At 41.5% G+C, this 15,145-nt stretch overlaps 2 protein-coding genes across 2 annotated transcripts; both read right to left on the bottom strand.

The window, feature by feature from the left end:
- Positions 1-5,704: 5,704 nt before the first annotated feature.
- arl6ip4 (ADP-ribosylation factor-like 6 interacting protein 4) lies at positions 5,705-7,666 on the bottom strand. The gene is made up of 5 exons (XM_020490042.2): positions 7,285-7,666; positions 6,777-7,121; positions 6,521-6,638; positions 6,349-6,418; positions 5,705-6,234 (listed from the first exon to the last, which is right to left on the bottom strand). Exons 1-5 carry the CDS (start codon positions 7,472-7,474, stop codon positions 6,178-6,180), a joined length of 780 nt encoding a protein of 259 aa, XP_020345631.1. The 5' UTR covers positions 7,475-7,666; the 3' UTR covers positions 5,705-6,177.
- Positions 7,667-8,017: 351 nt separating this feature from the next.
- On the bottom strand, positions 8,018-15,082 carry mthfd2 (methylenetetrahydrofolate dehydrogenase (NADP+ dependent) 2, methenyltetrahydrofolate cyclohydrolase). The gene is made up of 8 exons (XM_020490044.2): positions 14,800-15,082; positions 12,669-12,853; positions 12,332-12,454; positions 11,924-12,076; positions 11,705-11,812; positions 11,402-11,494; positions 9,335-9,460; positions 8,018-9,215 (listed from the first exon to the last, which is right to left on the bottom strand). Exons 1-8 carry the CDS (start codon positions 14,877-14,879, stop codon positions 9,067-9,069), a joined length of 1,017 nt encoding a protein of 338 aa, XP_020345633.1. The 5' UTR covers positions 14,880-15,082; the 3' UTR covers positions 8,018-9,066.
- Positions 15,083-15,145: the final 63 nt, after the last annotated feature.

Genomic DNA, 15,145 nt, shown 5'->3' with positions numbered 1-15,145 from the left:
TGGCCAAACAGCTATATTTTTGTTTCATCAAACCAGAGGACATTTCTCCAAAAAGTACGATCTTGGTCCCCGTGTGCAGTTGCAAACCATAGTCGTTTTTTTTTTAAATGGCAGTTTGGAGCAGTGGCTTCTTCCTTGCTGAGTGGCCTTTCAGGTTATGTCGATATAGGACTCGTTTTACTGTGGATATAGATACCTGTTTCCTCCAGCATCTTCACAAGGTCCTTTGCTGTTGTTCTGGGATTGATATGCACTTTTCATAGCAAAGTACGTTCATCTCTAGGAGACAGAACGCGTCTCCTTCCTGAGCGGTACGACGGCTTCGTGGTCCCATGGTGTTTATACTTGCGTGCTATTGTTTGTACAGATGAACGTGGTACCTTCAGGAGTTTGGAATTTGCTCCCAAGTATGAACCAGACTTGTGGAGGTCTACACTTTGTTTCTGAGGTCTTGGCTGATTTCTTTTGATTTTCCTATGATGTCAAGCAAAGAGGCACTGAGTTTGAAGGTAGGCCTTGAAATACATCCACAGGTACAGCTCCAATTGACTCAAATGATATCAATGAACCTATCAGAAGCTTTTAAAGCCATGACATCATTTTCTGGAATTTTCCAAGCTGTTTAAAGGCACAGTCAACTTAGTTTATGTAAACTTCTGACCCACTGAAATTGTGATACAGTGAATTATAAGTGAAATAATCTGTCTGTAAACAATTGTTGTAAAAATGACTTGTGTCATGCACAAAGTAGATGTCTTAACCGACTTGCCAAAACTCTAGTTTGTTAACAAGACATTTGTGGAGTGGTTGACAAACAAGTTTTTTTATAACTACAACCTAAGTGTATGTAAACTTCCAACTTCAACTGTACCACACCCCCTCGGGCCTTATTGCTAAATTTTACCCCAACATTGTGTTAAATACATGTATAAACAATAGCATACATGTAGGTTAATTTTGATGGGCAACAATGAGGAGATTGGGAAGGGGTGGTTGTGTGTGTGTGGTGTTTCCAATGTTTTGGTCAAATTCCATTGATCTCTTTGCCACATCTATACAGCATTGAAAAACGTTGGTGCTACGAACCAGTCTTTATTAAAGCAACACCATCAATATACCTGAATCAACAAAAACAACCACAGGCGGAGGCGAAGGCAATGTCTCTTTTTTTCTTCGGACATTGACACAATGGAGAAAAGCCGTTTAAGAAGCATCTTATTTAAGCAAGGAACATGCATGCACAATACACAAACAAACCTCTGGCCAACAATAGGAAGAGACTCCTAAAGAAAGAGACTTGGACTGTTTCCGAGTTGCATATTGTTCTAGTTTTTATTTATCATATTCATCCTATGTCTTTAATACCATATCGATATACACAGTGTGTCTCCTGGACTCCAGCATCCTCATGCTGCCAGTTTGGTTTAACTCCTGATAGATCCATGTTCCCCATCTCCCACCCTGGGTTATGCAGGTGGGTTGTATCCTCCCTGCACCATGACACAGTCTACAGTCTCCAGAACCACACACATACAGCCAATTTAAATTATAGCAGTGCTTCAGCAGCTGCAATACTCAAGTCTATACCAATTGCGCTTTGATTACAGTTGAGACCCCAATCATTGTCTGTTTTATCATACAGAACATGTTACATTATAGTCCACTGTAATCATTGCCTATACAACAAAGTATATTTATGTATATCACTTGCAGGGCAAACTTGTATCATTGTAAGATGATGTGCCAAAGTAGGCAGTATGCTCAATTTACTACTGCACGTGAAGGGAGAAGCTGAATGGAAGATGTCTGTTGAGACAGACTGAAACTGCTCTGTGGACCTTGTTTGGGTTGATTGATGGTATAGTTGAAGATAACCGAGGCTTGTATATAATATTGTATGTAGAGCTGAGGTCAGGCCTGCCAAGGGGCAATTCTCTGGTATCCTCTTCACACTGAGGAGATACACATTCAGGATACACCTTTTAATTATTATTTAACAGGATACATAGATATAAATGTATATATTCATTTTTTGTGAACAGAAAAACAATTGTTTTAGTTCTTCTAACTACATAGTGTTTCATTTTTTATGTTTGTATCTCATGCAATCATCCGCAGCAGCCAATACACAGCAGGGGTATTTGTCTTGCATAGTATTGCATTTCTACCACTTCGACTGATCATGCAAATGGAAAGACTTGTGTTAATGTATCTGCTATCTTAATGTGTCATATGTTTATTATGATATCCACTACATGACTAAATGTATGTTGACACCTGCTCGTCAAACATCTCATTCCAAAACATCTCCATTGATATGGAGTTGGTCCCCCCTTTGCTGCTATAATAGCCTCCATTCTTCTGGGAAGGCTTCCCACTTAAATGTTGGAACATTGCGTCCATTCAGCCAAAAGAGCATTAGTGAGGTTGGGCAATTAGGCCTGGCTCGCAGTCGGCGTTCCAATTCATCCCAAAGGTGTTCAATGGGGTTGAGTTCAGGGCTCTGTGCAGGCCAGTCAACTTCTTCCACACCGATCTCGACAAACCATTTCTATATGGACCTTGCTTTGTGCACGGGGGCATTGTCATGCTGAAACAGGAAAGGGCCATCCCTAAACTGTTGCCACGAAGTTGGAAGCACTGAATCGGCTAGAATGTTATTGTATGCTGTAGAGTTAAGCTATCCCTTCACTGGAACTAAGGGACCGATCCCAAACCATGAAAAACAGCCCCAGACCATTATTACTCCTCCACCAAACTTTACAGTTGGCAGGTAATGTTGTCCTGGTGTCCGCCAAACCCAGATTCATCTGTCTGACTACCAGATAGCGAAGCGTGATTCATCACTCCAGAGTACGCGTTGCCAAAGCTTTACACCACACCAGCCGACTCTTGGCATTGCGCATGGTGATTTTAGGCAAAACCTATTTCATAAAGCTCCCGACGAACAGTTTGATTCGATTTTTACGTTCTACACACTCTAGCACTCGGCGGCCCCGTTCTTGTGAGCTTGTGTGGTCTACCACTTCGCGGCTGAGCCGTTGTTGCTCCCTGACGTTTCCCCTTCACAATAACAGCACTTACAGTTGACCGGAGCAGCTCTAGCAGGGCAGAGATTTGACGAACTGACTTGTGTGAAGGTTTGTCTATGGAGATTTTATGGCTGTTTACTAAATTTTCTACACCTGTCAGCAACGGGTATGGCTGAAATAGCCGAAGACACTAATTTGAAGGGGTGTCTACATACTTTTGTATATATAGTGTATTTTGAAAGTCAATCATTTCCTGAGCTGTAAATGAGGCATTCAATGTTATTGAGCACATAAGACAATACTATTTAGGTTCAGTTCGGAGTTATTTGTTGATGCCTCCAATGAAAAGTCTGTAGATATTTGTTATAATATGCTTTGAAAAGAAGGAACATACAGTAGAGTTAGTGATTAATCTTAGGTTTATTCATGCAAATTATGTTTACTTCTTCCCTGTTTTCAAAACTGTGTAGAACTATGACTGTAATGGACCACGGAGTACTGAAATGTTAGTGAGAAGGTGCAATATTACCCACAATCATGCCACAGCAGCAGATCCACCATATAGAAAGAATGCCACAATGCATTGACAATCAGTTAAGCAGGCACATACAGCAGCAGAGACAGAACCTCGTGCTAACACACTCACAAAATGTCTAGGTGCCGTGTGATGAGACATACGGGTAGAAACATTTTCAAAGCACATGATGATCATAGCAAATTGTTTAGACAAATGGGATCTTGGTGGAACGGTCATTACATTTCTGGTGTGATCCAGGGACAGCAAGGAAGACAGTGTGAGGGGTGTATGGGGAGGGAGGACCATCACGGTGAAGTGGGGTCCTCGCAATCCTTACAGATTTCTCTGTTCTGATTGTGCCCACATTTTCAGATGGGTATAGACTATTAAAAGACACATTGTGATCAGATCTTCCTGACCCCCTCCGGAGGTAGTAAGGCACGCACTGTGTCTGGATATCAATCAAGTGAAAGCAGATATGGATGGTCAAACCATTTAAATCATTATGCCAGCCTCTAAAATCATTGACAGGTAGCACAAGTGACTTATGGCATCAGTAAATAAATGTAAAGAAACATTTAATTTGTATTATTTTGAAAGAATATCTCTCAAATACTTCGCATACAGGGAGGCATCAGCTAATCTGGTCACAATACGGACACTAGAGCTGGGCGATATGGACAAAAATCTATATTACGATAAATTGACTAAATTATCACGATAACGATAAGTTGAATGAAATGTATAAGCACCAGTAATTATTTTACCCTGTCAACTACCCCTACAACTTTGAATGTTATCAATTGTTCCATTAGCAATATTAGCAAACAGGCCTATTTCATTACAACTTCACATTCCTCTAGTAAAGGCTACTTAGCGTTATCAGTCCTCGATAAACTGAATATTATCGAAACCGACCATTTATCGTCCCAGCTCTAGTAGACACGACTAACATTAAGAGTGATTGGATCACACAACTCACATGTTAGAACAAGGTTTACATGAGGCTATTTTGAACCCAATGTTCTAGAATCCTTGCTTTACCACCAATTCATCTCATACATATAATATGAGATCATGCTATTCCTGTCCATTGCCCTACTATAGGCATATTTTAGGGTGACCCAGAAAGCATTGCCCCAAATACACATGAACATGCAACAGGCATGGTAAAGGATGCAGTCAGTTGAGCTGGAAGGGCTTGTGTTGTGAAGCAATGCCGTTGTAACTGATACTTTGGGCTACGAGTCACTGTTCATATGATATGCTTGACCTTTTTTAAAAGTCGCACATAACTATGGGCAACCCATATGGATTTCTCTGTAGACAACACCGAGTCTTTCTGTGCATCCTAACAGTGAAATTGGAGAAGACTGGTTAGCACATCCAGCTAAAAGAAAACATACACCCCTCTAACAATTATTACATGGCTGCTCTTTAAAGCATCGTCCTGCTCCAGAGATACTGTATCAGTCAACTGGACATTGACACCCCAAGAATGTAAAGATATTGTGCAATCATCAGTTAAACTCAGACACATCTGGACAAAGACATTCCCCATAGTTCTGCTACTGGCAGATGCAGATATGACCAGAGGCCTTACAGTACATTTCCCTTTTTGCCTTAAATTCTCTGTTTCAGTGGTCTGACTCATGCCTCCATAGAATAATCCTCCAATAGAATTTGCTGTATGGTCACTGAAAGGGGCCATTATTTCCAATGAGACTTTGGTATGACTTGTGGTTGGTTAGTTTCATCCCCAGGGAAATAGTATAAATGTACATAGGAATATATTAAATAAAACTACTTGAACTCTGCGCTGAAAAACAGGTTTCATCTTACACTCTTTTTGAAATGGCAATGCTGACAATTTGATCACATCAAAATGACCTTACCCTGGATGTAAAAATGTCCCAATACCTTGGCTTTGTTAAAGCTTGGTATAAACAGTATCAATACACTTTGTGTTACTCCAAAGTTTGACAGTTTTATTTACCAATTCCCTGTGTTTACATATACAGTGTATAAAAAGTAATTATGAAGAACATAAATTAAATGTGTGGTTTCTTGTCTCTAAATTATTTTAATGTCGGGTGTAAGATTAGGTTTTAAACCTGTAACTGAAATAGTAAATACCTGATGCACACAGCAATGGTCAAGGATAATTATCTAAGAAAAATACTTTATTACATTGTAAAAAAGTAAATAGCATTACAGTTGACTGTTTTGGGGGTCAGTTTGAATGCATGTTTAATTTAATTGAATATGAATTAAACTGACAGATGGCCATTCTGAATTTCTGATACATTCAGAGAAATTCCAAAGTGAATTGTGATGAAAGGATGCCAGTTAACTAAATACAAATTTAATTTGATTACATTTAATTTGAACAATTAAACAAAAAATGTGGCCAAAAATGATGTATATGATTGAGTCACACTCACAGTACAGTACAATCATAGATAGGCACAGAAAGGGTTGATTTTCATTTTGGAGACATGTAGGGATCCTGTCATGTAAAAATGATGCACAGCACAACTAACTGGAGACCTATTCTTCTGTCCTATCTATACAGAATAGTATAGATGTCTCCTTCCTACCATAGCCTTTACATCAGGGGGAGACCCTCTACCTGTTCAGTCCTAGTTTCTTCTGAAAGGAGTTTCCATCTCCCTTTGTGGCTTGCTGTAACAAGAGAGGAGAGCAAGTGTTAGGTAGACATTTTTATAGGTAGAGGACAACACTTTAACCCCCTAAAAGCACACATAGCTGCATGGTCTTTGATGTTTTTCCATTTACCTTGTTGATGTCTTTGTGTCTCTCTTTACTGACAATCTCCTCAATGATCTCTCCCTCTCCCCTTATCAGCCTGAAAAACAAAAACAGAGGGAATAAAAACCAGCGCACACACACATATAAAGATAGAAATTATCGAACCATAGAAACACTGTTGTATATAGCGTTGGTCTACCTGGTGCGTCCAGTCTCAAGGTCTACCACCCTGCGGATGACACTCTGCTTGGCTTCATACTCCTCCTTTGTTAAGGGTCTCTTGGTGGATAGCCTGGCTTTCTGCTCATCCGTCATTGCTACAGAATGGACAAAAACAAAACATCCATCCATCTGCTCAGCTTTATATCTGGTTTCATCGTCCATTCTTTGTTTAGCTAGTTAACAAATAAACATTAGCTATTGACGACATATAACAAAATATGAGACCAACATACCTGGTCCATGATCTTCTGTGCAATCGTCACTCTGCCACAACTCCAGGAAGGGCTGGGGGGTGGTGACTACGGGCTGAGGGGGGGCTGGAGGGGGCATCAAATCTACAAGCAGGGATGCTCTTCTTTCTTCCAATTTCTTTATCTTCTTCTTTTTCTTCTTCTCCAATTTCATCTCTTTCTTCAACTTTCTTTTCTTCTTCTTTAACTTCTTCTTGAATTTTTTCCTTTTCCTTTCCTTCTTCTTGGACTTTTCATCACTTGATGAGGAGGATGAGGAGGACGAAGAAGAGCTTGACGAGGAAGATGAGGAACTTCTTTTTTTCATTTTCTTCTTCCCTTTCCGATCTGAAGCAGACAAATGTATACATTGTAAAATTGATAGACATACAAAGATATTTCATTATCTTATTCTCTGACATTAGATATCTGTATGTGAGGATGTGAAGTGCTACACATAGGTGTGTAATGTTAACAACTACGTGTGATTTAATAATTGAGTCAATTAAACCTTGGCTCTTGCTGAGGGAACGTGAGGCTTTCTTTGAAGGGGTCGGACTCGCACTGCTGCTGGACGATGAGGAAGACGAAGAAGAGGAATGTCTTCGCTTTTTCTTCTTGGACAATTTTTTCTCTCCGACTTGTCTGCTCGTGCTCTTGGTCTTATCCGCGGAACTGTCGCGCGATCTACTGCGCTCCATAGTCGAAAATGTATGCTAGGGCAATCAATTAATCGTATTCCTTTAAAACTGTACTGGAGATTCTGTAAATCAATTTAGAAATACTTTGCTAACTACAGCTGAAAATAAGTGGCGACAAAACATGTCCACCCCAGATAAATAGGTTGTGCAGCTGTTTTTATTCCCCCGTGCATTTCCGGGTCGTTAGGAAGTGTGTCCGCTTCACATTGTTGTCCTCTTGCACACTGATCATATACTTTTATGGGCCGCCTATCATATTGGCAATGAATTACCTGAACAAACATTTTTATTTTATGAGACTGTGATATAAAATCAAGATGTGTATCATACTCAAAACTATGTATCACCTCTGAGGGTTGAAGTAGAGGGTTAAAGGTAATGCATTGTGATATTTTGTATCATTCCTATACAAATGTAACTAGAGTAACCTACCTGCAATCTTTACAATGGAAATTATATATCATAGTAAGATTGATGTGTCTGTTGCAGAGCTATGCTATAAGCACCTGTTCATCCAAATAAACATGAAGACCATCCATTTGCAATAACATTTTATTTCAAAATAATTTTTACAAAGGCATTTTTTAAAACAAATGTAAATGTTATGGTGTTTAACAGACTTGTTGCTGACATTTCATAACTAGCCCTTAACCCTCTTAGCTCACAGTGCTTGTGTGACCTAAAGCAGGAATGGCTTTTTATTTATTTTCTACTGTTGCGAGTTAGAATAGTAGAATGCACATTGTTTGACTAGGACTAAAATAGGTGCCGGTTCATTTTGGGTGCCGGTACTGTTTATATTTAGATGCAGGAGCTCCACAATACTTTTGAGCTAATATTCTAAGAGGTACAGGAGCTTAAGCAGTAGAACACTTAAGGTGTCAGTGCGCAGCTCTGGTGAGCTCCTGCCTAAGTCAAGCACTGAGAATACACGAGGTACATTTTGAAATTTGGTTGTGCATCAGCAGTTCTCTTATGTCAGTAACTGAGAGTCAGTGAATTATCCCACGTCATCTAAAATTGATTAGATAGTGGGCCATTAAACAAACTTTAGCAATCTAAACTTATCTTGGTGGTGGTTGGATGTGGGTATGCAGACTCGCAATCAAATGCGGCCCCTCGTGATGAGCAGATTTATTTGTGGCCCCCACCCCCATCAAAGTTGCCCATCCCTGATCTAAAGGGTATTGTAGAGATGGGAGATAGACAAAACTGCCCATAGAATAAGGATGTCATAATTCATTTAATAGTATATCTATGTAAGGGTCTATTTTTTGCTAATTGAAATTGACTGGTTCCCCTTGCAATTTTGTATGCTTTTGACATATTCGATAAATGAATGCATTGAAATAAATAAACACACAGGTAGTTCAAATTCACATACAACCAAAAGGTCTCATAAAAATGACATGAGAAAAAATAAAGTCTAGCAAAAAATAAATATGTAGTAGCTGCATGGGTGAGTTGTAACATTCTGAAATGGCGGGTAGAGGTTATGTAAGTGTAAGGTACCAGCAACCTTAAAGCTATCACGTTTCCATCCATGTCTGTGTGCAAGGAAGTTCGCTGTTATGGAATGGAATGTGTCACTGTTATGAAGAGGCTACCATGCGGATACTCTCAGAGGGAGTCAGCAGGAGGTTCTTAGCTGCCTTGATGGTGTTCATCATAAGCATGGCCACTGTCATGGGTCCTACTCCTCCAGGCACTGGGGTAATGAAGCTAGCCTTTTGCCTCACACCTACAAAAGGAGTGATAAAGGGTGAGAACATGTAGCAGAGAAAATGTGTGCAAGAACACAGTCCATTTTAGGACTAATGCAAATTTAGACAAATTGCTGTCTAGATTAGAAACTCGTACCTTCAAAATCCACGTCCCCTACAAGTCTGTCCTTGCCAGTCAGAGGGTCATGCACTCTGTTTATTCCAACATCAATGACGGCTGCTCCTTCTTTGATCATGTCTGCAGTGATGAGGTTTGGAATCCCTGAGATTAGAAGAGGGTTTAGAGGGTAGTAAGGGACCACACACACACACCGCACCTATGGTTGTAACAGTCATTTTTTCTAATACATTATTATTATTTTTTTTTACCCCTTTCTCTCCCCAATTTTGTGGTATCCAATTGTTAGTAGCTACTATCTAGTCTCATCGCTACAACTCGGGAGAGACGAAGGTTGAAAGTTGTGTCCTCCAGTACACAACCCAACCAAGCCGCACTGCTTCTTAACACAGCACTGCATCCAACCCGGAAGCCAGCCGCACCAATGTGTCGGAGGAAACACCGTGCACCTGGCAACCTTGGTTAGCGTGCACTGCACCCGGCCCGCCACAGGAGTCGCTGGTGCGCGATGAGACAAGGATATCCCTACCGGCCAAGCCCTCCCTAACCCGGACGACGCTAGGCCAATTGTGTGTCGCCCCACGGACCTCCCGGTTGCGGCCGGTTGCGACGGAGCCTGGGCGCGAACCCAGGGTCTCTGGTGGCTGCAGTACAGCGCCCTTAGCCACTGCGCCACCCGGGAGGCCCCCCATTTTTTCTAATTTTATATATTTTTTTAAATAATATATATTGTACACAATAAAGACAATCAATTACAGATCAATGTCTACATTTTGCTCCCAGCATTGAGCAAAGCTCAGAACGTTTATATTCTTGATCTGATTGAGTTCTAAATTGCACCTGCCTCTTTGCAAACGAGTGGAATCATGAACATTTTTTTCTCGTTTTGTTCGCCTGTCCCCCGGATAAGCCCTTTTTAGCAGCACATTCAGCACTCACTCAAATGGCTAACTCCACCCTCTCACGGCACAGGCCGAGGTGAAACCAACTACCCCAGCTTGCGAGATGCCGGACAAAAGGCCATTTTAAAACCATCCTGCGACTCCTGCCGTGTCTACAGACATCCTCCAAACAAACACAAACCGACTCCCGGAGAATGAGTGCACAACTGCTAAAGTCTCTTATAGATATGTCAGACAGGTGGCTATCTGCCGGCAGAGACTTCTATTGCAGTAACGTTGAAGGGCTCTGGCTAGAATTACTTAGCTTCTTACTTCCTCCTTCTAGCAGGCTAACGTTAAACGGAGCCTACCTCAGCAGGAGCAAAAAATACACTACTACTGTAAGTTCCCATAATAACTTTGCTTTACAGAGAGTAGGCTACTGAGACAGATAGTGATGTGGCGCTCACTGGTGAGGCTGAGGCAGGCTGCAAAGCATGCAGGAGGAAGCAGAGGAGACAGAGAGAGAGAGAGCGGAAGCAAGCAGAGAGAGGTTAGTACAGTGGTTCCCAAATGTGGGGTTGGGCCCCATGTGGGGTCAGTTGAGAACCTGTACTAATCTTTTCAAACAAGTTTGGAACTTATAAAAAAATCAAGATATGCTTCAATACGAACATCTTCCATATAGGCCTAATATAAAATGCAAACAAAATAGTAAAAAAAAAAAAGTACATATATGTGTGTGTCTGTGTTTCGTGTGTGTTTCGTCGCTGATGCTACTTGTCAGTGTGAAACTTCTCATATTTCCCCACTTTCAGGGGTATAACATTACAATTGTATACCTAATAGGCTATGTATTTTTTTTTTATATCGACTGAGGTGAATGAACCTACAGCAGCCATGGTGATAGTGGCTGTGGTCATTTGCTGCTCTCTAAATAGCATTTACATTTTGTTTAATTGTATAGAAATGTAGTAAATGAGCGTCACCTTTCAAAGTTGGTTTGTTAAGTACTCTCTGCCGGCAAACGCTACCTGTGTGTCCGTGCCTTAAGAGACCCACCCAGGACAATATACTCAAGAGATACAAAATAGCTCTATGAGCCAGCTAGTTGCTCTCAGTCACAAATGATATACTTACAAATAAGCGAGAGACAGGTAGTAGACAAGGTAACGATATATCCTCAATAAGAGATGATCCATACCTGCAGCAGCAACAACGATGTCTGCAATTCTTGTGTGCTGACGGAGCTGATCCTTTGGTGTGTAACGGTGAGAGATGGTGACTGTGGCATCACCTGCAGAATCAAAAAATAAGTACATGTGAGGGCCATGATCCACATATTCCATTTTCAACTTCATAATTTCAGCTTTAAGTGAAAACTCAGTATTATCTCTATTACCCATTGTTAACCTACTTTTACATAATTAATCATAGTGAATTAATAATAATTGAAATGATATAGCATACACCCTATCACTGTAGCCCCTAAATCATCCAGACTCACCCCCAGGCCTCTCATGACGCCCATCTGAATGCAGCAACATGGCAATGGGCATGCCCACATTCTTGGAGCGTCCCGCCACCACAACATTCTTCCCAAGGGTAGGAATTCCTGGGAAACGGGAATGAACAGTCAGTGACAGAGTTAGCATTTTGCCCCCATAACAGTCTAATTGCATTCATATAACAGAGGGAGGTGAGAGCTCCCCTCCCACTACCTCACCTGTACGTTTGATGATTTCCCAGACTCCCCAGGGAGTGGCAGGCAGCATGGTGGACTGGTCCAGGCACATGCGGCCTACATTGACCACGTGGAAGCCATCCACATCCTTGCCAGGGAACACAGCATTACAGACGCGCCGCTCATCAATGTGTTCTGTGAGAAAACAGTGGGAATGATGTTTACAAGACAGTATGTAAATGGCTGTTCTACAGTAAATAGGCCAAAGGCCAAACCATTCAGGGATATGCAAGTATTGGCTATAAATATTAAAAACAGCTTCAAACTGTCATTCTTTCTTTGTCTACAAAAGGTTGTATAACTGTTTGCTCACCAAGAGCAATAACTCCCCTACCCAACTACCCTTTCCAACAACATGCATTGTCTCCTCACCCTAAAGCCACTCCTTACCTGGCAGAGGCAGCTGCACCAGCAGGCCGTCCACCCGGTGGTCTGTGTTGAGTTTGTAGATCAGGTCCATGAGTTCATCCTCAGAGATACAGGAGGGCTTCAGGATGGTCTCACTGCTGATACCTGCAGAGAAGAAAAAGAGGGAGGAATTATGAACCCATTCTATCCCAGATAAATATAAACAGTGACAGAGAGAATGATGGTGAACAGGAAGAAAGAGGGAATTAGAAAGCCCTGTTGAACACTCATAGAATAGTTTCTTAGTCAAGTATGTACTCTGTTGTGCAACAGAGTTTATCTCTAGCACAGGTAACGTGTGTGTGTGTGTGTTACATACCAACATCAGCTGCAGCTCGGGTCTTATTCAGGACGTAAGAGTGACTGGCTGCATGATCTCCTACAAGGACCACGCTCAGGTGGGGTCTCCGATTGCCAGTGGAGACCCACTGTTCAACATCGGCCCTGGCCTCCTCCCGGATCTGACGGGCCAACTTCCTGCCTGAGATGACCACTGCTTCCTGTCTGGAGAACCAGAGAGCAGAGAGGCAGATGTTAGAGGAACATGTAAACTGTCAGGAGAAGGTATACACTGGGGTTGGCACGTGATTTATAGTCCTGCAGACTAGTTGTCAATCCCAAAGTGAGTGTGTATGGCAGTCAGCCAGCAAGGAGTGCTGGTAGGCAACCATGTAGGGATCCCCATAAGCCAGCGATGGCCAAGTACAGTCAAACCATGTACAGGGCTCCTGGTGTTACCCATGCATGAGGAGTGTGGTGGCTAAAAATACCAATACATGAGTTACACTGTGGCCCATGCTATTAAATAAACTTCTTGGAACCCCTGGCCTTCAAGCCAAGTTGTTGGCCTCATTGTGGAGCGCAGAACGGAGCGGGTGAAGATGAAACCTGAGTGGTGCTCACATTTCATTTTCAATGTGTTAAACTAGATAAAATCCCTTATGTAAAAGCATGCACACAGAGGAGTAATACCAGAGGAGTAATGAGCCGTCCTCAGTGATGTAACTATCCCTTGATTCTATCATGAGTAATTAAACAACCACAGAAACATTCAGCTCTTCATTGGGGCCACAATAGCAAGTCCTGGAGGAGACCCCATCAGGGCATGACATTTGACAACACCCCCACTGCCAGCTTCCAATGTGCACACAAAGCATGAACATAATGTTTTTTTTGTTTTTGTTTTTTGGTCTCCATAAGAGAACAACCTTGTTGTAAATGTGTTGAGTTTTCAGCAAACAGTTGACCACAGACCACGTTAATGATTAGTTAGTCTCGGACAGGATAAAGGACATAAGTTGTGCTACCTTTCCTCCCAGACTAGTTATCCTTCACACAGTGCCAGTACCATGACAGGGAAAGGACTGTCAGCAGACCCAAATAATCAATACCTTCAGCTCTGAACTAGAACCCAAGCCATTTCCTAATTACCTATCAGCAAGTCTGTGCTAGTTCTGTTCCCAAGTATGGGCTTTGTCCTGAGTGTGAAATGTAAATAGAAAAAACAATGAAACTTGTTTGGTGTTATGGTTTTATAAAGTAGGCTTTGCTCATCTGAAGTGATGATAGGAAACTGTTCTGAAAAAAACAAACACTGTCCTATGTTGACCCTAACCTTCTACTCAATACAGTGCACGGTCCAAATGAGACTCATCTGTGCTGACTTAAGTGGCTAAATCAGTTGTGATGTTAGTCATGTGCATAGTCACAGTGCATACACAGGCGGTTTGTGTTTCTAGATGTCTGGGACATTAATTATCTTCAGTAACGTGCTGCAGCAAGGCATGCCTCAAATTAAACATGGAATTAATCAAATTATTTAGGCAGACAGACAGTTGAAAAAAGCTAGGTTTATATATATATATGAGTTGTTTAAACACATGATATAAAAAACTACTGTCTGAATACTGATGCTTTAGTTGGTTTGTGACCCCCATTGGTAACAACTGTCTGAATACTCTTCATTTTAGTTGTTTGGTGAACCCCAATGATAACAACTGTCTGAATACTCTTCACTTTAGTTGTTTGGTGAACCCCAATGGGAACTTGCCTGCCTTTATGCAAGTGCTCTGTGCGATTTCATCAGCCATGCAGCACTGCAATGATACCGGCATAACGTTAGGGGCGCATTAAGAAGATCATTGATTCAAGACCACTCTTCGCTACAATGTTTCGTTTAAAACGTTACATAATTGTCCTCAGTGCACAATCAGAAACGTTGTATCCACAGAGACGGTAAGATGCCGGGATACAGTGACACATAGAAAACAAACATAAAGGAAAGTGCCCTAGACAAGAAGGAAATTAATACCTGGTAGGTTACCTTCAAAAAGAAGAGGGAGCATTTCATATAGAAAGCAACCTATCATAGTCCACCAAGATAGATAATATATAGATAAATAACAATAATCTATTTGATATCGTAATTATATAGGATTACTAATACATACCTTGATGCTGACATATGTAGACTACACACTTGATGCTGCGATTGCTGGCATAATTTTCTCAGAGCTCTCAGCGTTGCCATGTTTACTGATCTAGATAGTCTAAATAATCCAACAATGTGAAAGGGGGAGAGAAAAGTGAGGGAGATTGAAAGATGAAGCAAGCCGAGTCTGACAGACAGACCACCGTCTGTGAAAAAGATTGAGAAGGCTCGAGATGTTATAAAGGCTGAAGTCCCCCCGCCCGCACATTGTACATACGTCAGTTTCCAGGCAAAAGGGCCACACCTCTAAATGCAAAGCTGCCCAACCGGGTGGTGTAGTACATTCATTTTCCCTCACTCACTAC

The sequence above is a fragment of the Oncorhynchus kisutch genome, linkage group LG8 (genome assembly GCF_002021735.2).
Source record: "Oncorhynchus kisutch isolate 150728-3 linkage group LG8, Okis_V2, whole genome shotgun sequence".
Classification (NCBI taxonomy): Eukaryota; Metazoa; Chordata; class Actinopteri; order Salmoniformes; family Salmonidae; genus Oncorhynchus; species Oncorhynchus kisutch.
This window is presented reverse-complemented; position numbering and strand designations above follow the sequence as displayed.